The 5971-nt window shown below is 23.3% G+C and overlaps 1 protein-coding gene across 1 annotated transcript in view; it reads right to left on the reverse strand.

The window, feature by feature from the left end:
- Window positions 1-5971, reverse strand: part of LOC117170008 (chitobiosyldiphosphodolichol beta-mannosyltransferase-like) — a 62883-nt gene that overhangs the window by 3921 nt on the left and 52991 nt on the right. Inside the window, exons 9-13 of the mRNA XM_033356523.1 lie at window positions 3880-4003; window positions 3748-3798; window positions 3579-3653; window positions 3268-3422; window positions 3038-3144 (exon numbers count right to left, since the gene is read on the reverse strand). Of these exons, the coding sequence (XP_033212414.1) occupies window positions 3038-3144; window positions 3268-3422; window positions 3579-3653; window positions 3748-3798; window positions 3880-4003 (512 nt within the window). The remainder of the gene's footprint in view (window positions 1-3037; window positions 3145-3267; window positions 3423-3578; window positions 3654-3747; window positions 3799-3879; window positions 4004-5971) is intronic.

Here is a 5971-nt window from a genome sequence, read left to right on the forward strand (position 1 = left end):
TTTAAAGGACAGTATTTCGAATGCCATTAACAGGAATTGAGCTGGCATAATTTCTAAAGTATTACATTTAAAATGGAATAATATGAAATTGATAGTATTTGGAATTCAAAACTTTCTTATCAAAAGCTCTCAAAATTTAAAAATTTCACATTAAAATTTTGAAAACTTGAAAATGTTATTTGCAAAATTAACACTTATAAATGAAAAAAATTAATTTAAATTCTCATCTATTTCGATTTTAAGCAATAAAATTATCAGCTTTTTTATTTAAAATCGTTAATTTTTTCAGACTTCATTTCGAGCTTTATTTAGAATTTTTATTCATTCTTGTAATCTTCCAACTGAACATTTTTCCATTTTTAATGATATTTTTTTGTAATTTAAATTAAAAATCAGGCAATTTAAGATATTACGTTGAAAATGAAAAAATGAAAAAAAAGAATATAAAATAAGATCGCTATGTCTCAAATTTTTGAGCTCGAACGATAGAATATTTATATCTAAAATTTTGTTTGAAAACGTTGAAAATTATCATTATCCTGTCTAATTGGAAACTTTCAAAATTAATGAATATGAGCTGAAAGCGTTATAAAAATAATTCCAAAGTTTGTTTAAAAACTGAAATATTCTTAAATTAGGATTGTGAAACGGAGTCATTAAATATAATTAATTTATAAATTATGCATCACGATTATTAAAATTCAAGTATTTTAATTTAAAGTTCCATTTATAATTCTTAAATGTAAAAGATAAAATGCTATAACTATATTATATTACTATACTAAAATTCTTCAATTTCAATTATGCATAAATAAAAATGCTTAAATTTGGATGATTTTTAAGACCAAAAATCAAGTTCTCAATCCTTAATCTTCTAAATTAATGAGCTTTCAAAAGAAAATATTCAGAAGTTAAATTACTGTTTTTTACCATTTAATGCAGTCAATTGATTACAGATATTTTAACATTGAACATTCTTGAATTTCAAATATATATAATTGCATATAATTTAATTTTTAAGATTTATATGTTAAAGGTACGTAATTTAGAATAGTTTTTTAAATGGCTTTATTTTGAAAAATTCAAAATCGGAAACTCCTTAATTTTAAAGATGTATGATAAAAATCCCTAAATTTGAATATTTCATAATTCGAAAGTCAAGATTTTTCAATTCCAAATCCTCCAAATTGAAAGAATATTTTTAAGAAATCATCAAAATTAAAGGATTTGTGACTAACAATTTTTTTAATAAAAACTTTTTCAAATTATTTAAATATTATATGCAATTTTAGAAAGTACAGAAGTTTTAAAAGTGAAACTTAAAAATGTCAAAAATTGAAACCTAAAATTATCAAAATAAAAAATTATTTAATAAAAGCATGCATACGAAGAAATTCCTAAATTTTGATAATTTTAAAAATCGAAAGTCCAGATGTTTCAATTCTAAATCTTCCAAATCATACAAATTTAAAAAATAAATCATCAAAATTACAAGTTTTTAATTGCGTCAATTCAAAAAATTAAAAATCCAATTTTAAATTCTAACTCTTGTAAATTAAAGAAATTTAGAATATAAATCATAAAATTTACAGAATTTTCAATTATGAAACTTAAAGCTTACATAATTTTTAAATTTATATTTTCAAAATTAAGAACTCTTCAATTTTAAAGCATTGAAATTTAAAGTTCTGCAATTTTGAAGATACACAATTAAAAATTTATTAATGTTAATGATTTGAAATTAAAAAATCTTCTATTATAAGTATAAATAAATAAGATTCTTAAGTTTTGATGATTTTGAAGTTCAAAACTAAAAAATTTTAAATTTTAAATTTTCAAAGTATTGAAATGTAAAATAAAATGGTAAAATTAATAAAAATATAATAGTGAAACTAAAAAAAGTTTAAAGTTTAAATATTAAATTTCAAAAATTAAAAACAATTTAAATTTAACGATGTTTACACAAAAATTCCGAGTTTTAGATGATTTTTAAAATCTAAAGTCAAGATTTTTCAATTTTAAATTGCAAAATTAATGGAATTTAAAAGAGAAATCATCAAAATTACAAAATTGTCATTATAAATTTAAAAAATTTTCAATTTATCAATTTTAAAAGATTTACAATTCAAATTTCTGTAATAGTCGAATTTACAATTTCTAAATCTTCCAAGTAGAAGAAATTTTTAATGTCAATCATTAAAATTACAGGATTTTTTATTTTTTAAACTAAAACTATCTTAATTTTGAATAGCATGTAAATTTTTTAAATTAAAAACTTTCCAATTTTAAAGTTTAAACATTTAAATTTCTACAATTTTTTCGATTTACTATTAAAGTTTCATCAATTTTAATTATGTGAAAATCAAAATTCCTAATTTTTGATGATTATGAAGTTCAAAAATTAATAGTTTTCTGTTCTAAATTTGTTAAATTGTTGAAATTAAAAATGTAAATTATCATACTTACAGAAGTTTTAATAATAAAACTGAAAACTTGCATAATTTTTAATTGTAAATTAATCATTAATTCATTTCTCTTTTTAAGTCCTAGAAATTTAAAAATACTTCAGTACATTTATTGCTAAATTTCTGGATCAAAAATTTCAAACCCTTACTTTTTTCACTGAAATAGATGTAAAAAACGGGAAGTATGATTTTTTTAAACTCAATTTAATAAAAAAATTGACTCAGAAGTTTCATATTTCAAAGATGTGTACTTTTAAACGTTTTTTTTTTTTAATATTTCGATTCTAAAGATTTAAAATAAAAAAAATTCCATTTCGGATATTTGCAACTTAAGATTCTTCTTCTTTTGAATTATTTTTTGAAAAAATGAAATTTGAAATATTGATAATTAGAAATTCAATTGTGTGGATTTGTAATTACAAAATGTTAACTTTAAAACAGTAAAAATGAGTGCTGATTGATTTTTTGGAAATTCTCATACTAAACTGTTAAAGTGGATATTTAAAAAAATCAAGAGAGAAAAGAAAATCATAAGAACTTAATTAATTAATCATCAAATATTGGTGACTTACACTTTTCGTAACACAGTAATGATGATAATTGGCGGTAACATTTTCAGTTTGTAAAATCTGGATAACATCTCGGGGTGCATTTTGAAACAGCTTACTGTTCTTGGAATCTAGACGAATTAAAATTGTTATTATTTTTGTAAATTTATTGCAATAATTCATAAAAATAAAATAAAATTAAGATAACAACTTTTTGGTCCATTTTTAATAATATATTTGGAAATAAATTTCACCTGGAGTGAATTCAAGTGGAAGAGGTTGATTATTACTGGAACAATCTGTCCTATGTTCTTGTCGATTTGCAGCCAGGTAAGTTAACAATTCAAATCCTAAACATATTCCTAATATGGGAAAATAGTCACCATTCTTGTTCAATCTTTTTGCAATCCTGTCACAAGAAATTTCAATAATGTCAATTAATTCTTATGCAATTATCAATTTCTTAATTTATATAATTAAATATAATTTACTAAACTTTATTTATAATTTAATTCATTAATTATTAATTAATAATTCAATTGCGAAAGATACATTTTTGGCTTACCTGTAAATTTTTTCACCAGCATCAGAATAGCCTTTTGAAGTATGAAAATGTGACGAACCTCCAGGAAGGAGAACTCTACGAACATAATTTAATTTATTAATTAATTAAATTTCCATTACACATTTATTATAATCAATAAATTATTTATTATTAATTATTATTTACTAACCCATTTACTTTACTCATTATATCCTCGTAATATGACTCGTCTTTTCCAATCCTGGAATATAGAAAGTATTCATTATTATTCCAATTATAATTTTTTGAATAATTATATTTTGTAATTAATTATTCAATTAACCATATCGGGACGACTCTACCACCAGCTCCTTCCACAAATTTGACATAAGATGCTGCTATATAACTACCATATTGATCAGGATATGCTTCATTTAGTTTATATGAAACTTCTTGAGTCAAAATTCCTGTAACAAAATATATAAAGAATCATAAATAATGTTAGTAATGTTCAACTTTATCACCAATTTAATTATTCTAATTGAAAGAAGAATCTTTTTTCATAAATACACGCTCTGATGATAACATAGATTCCTTTGTTTCTAAAAGAAGATTCTTCTGTCGATTTCTTTAATAGCTTAACAAGAAAGCACCCGACCGGCATTCAAAAGTTCTGTGGATCGATTCCTAATGGAGTAAAGTGAGAAGAACTTTTTTCAGAAAAATTCATTTTAAAAAATTTTTAAGTTATATTGCATTTAGTCAGAATTGACGCTAAATATTTTCTATTATATGAAGAGTTAACTTGAAAGATAGTTTTGATTTCTATTTTCACAAATTCTGAAATGACATCTACACTGATCAATAGCAATTAGCTCTAATGAATATTATTTGCATTTTTCATGGAGTAATTAAAAAATTTCCTCAGCGCGCTGCTTTAAAATTATTTAAATATTTAAGTATAATATTCGTGATAAATAATTATTGACAAACGCATAAAAAATGATTTCCTAATCCTAAAATACAATTTTCGAGCGACAGATAAAAAAATAATGGAATTTAATGTAAAACAACATTATTAATCCTTACTTCAGAAAAAACAATAATTTTTTTTTAATTTGACATTTTACCTGTTTCAAACAGTTAATAAAAAACTTTAATTTTAAGCAGAAAATATTAATTTGGATAGCATAAATCTGATTATTTGTATACAAATATATTCTAGATTCTATGATGGAACTGTTATGTAATAATTAATTAGCCCTAGCATACATAACAGAAAATTTGTCTAACTTTCTAGAATTTGGGCAATATACTAAAAAATATATTTATATATTTCACGAATTCTCATTTCACGACTTTTAAGGGTGTATTTAAAATTGAGATGCACTCTGAAATTATATTTTATTATTTGTCAATAATAAATAAGATACTTACTGCCGTGATATGTAATTTATACAAATGGCGAAAACAAATTATAATAAGCATTTTATATTCAAAATAAAAAATTCAACTTACATTACTTTAAATTAAAAATTATTCTTAAAGTGCTTCTCATGGTCGTTAAATAATGTTCTCACATGCATTATTTTTCAAATTAGGTAATTACTTTTTTCACTTCAGGTCTTCTTCAAGTAATTAAAAAAATGTATCAACTAACATTCATTAATATAGTAATTAATTATTCTTGAACCATTTTTGGTAATGTTAGTGATTTCATTACATGTCGCAGTGTCCAAAATAAAAAGAAATCACAAGGTTGACAGAGACGAGAATAATTGTTATGATAAAAAAATTATTTCCTTCTCTTAAATCAGAATTCATAACGTGTTTCTTTTATTAAAATCGCATTCTTTTTATCTGTCATTCTAAAATTTTCTTTTATGATTAAGAAATGATTTTTTATGCATTTTCCAATTATTATAAATATATAATGGGAATACGGCCCAAATTCTACACACGGCCCAAACTTATATGGGGCCCAAGAATAATACAAGACCCAAAATATACATCGGGCCCAAAGTTGTTGTAGGGCCAAAAAATGACGTAAGGCCCAAAACTGATATACGGCTAAAAATTGGTGTAGGGCCAAAATTGGTATAGGGTCTTTCAAAATTGGGGTAGGGCCCAAATTTTGTCGGCGGGCCCAAAATTGAAATAGGGGTCTAAATTTTCAATATGGACATATGGCCAAAAACTAATATAAGACCCAAAATTTACCAAGGAAGAAACATGGACATAGGGTCAAAAATTGACTCGGGACCAAAAATATAAGCACCTAATGCTACGATTAAATTTGGGCTGTACCCAAATTTATACATATTAAGAAATATGAAGGAAGGGTAAGTAAGAAAAATAGAGGAGGGAAAGTAGGGGAAATAAGGGAAAGGAAGTGAGGGAAGAGAAAGTAGGAAAAGAGAAGGAAAATGCGGAGA

Source organism: Belonocnema kinseyi, chromosome 3 (genome assembly GCF_010883055.1).
Source record: "Belonocnema kinseyi isolate 2016_QV_RU_SX_M_011 chromosome 3, B_treatae_v1, whole genome shotgun sequence".
Taxonomy (NCBI): Eukaryota; Metazoa; Arthropoda; class Insecta; order Hymenoptera; family Cynipidae; genus Belonocnema; species Belonocnema kinseyi.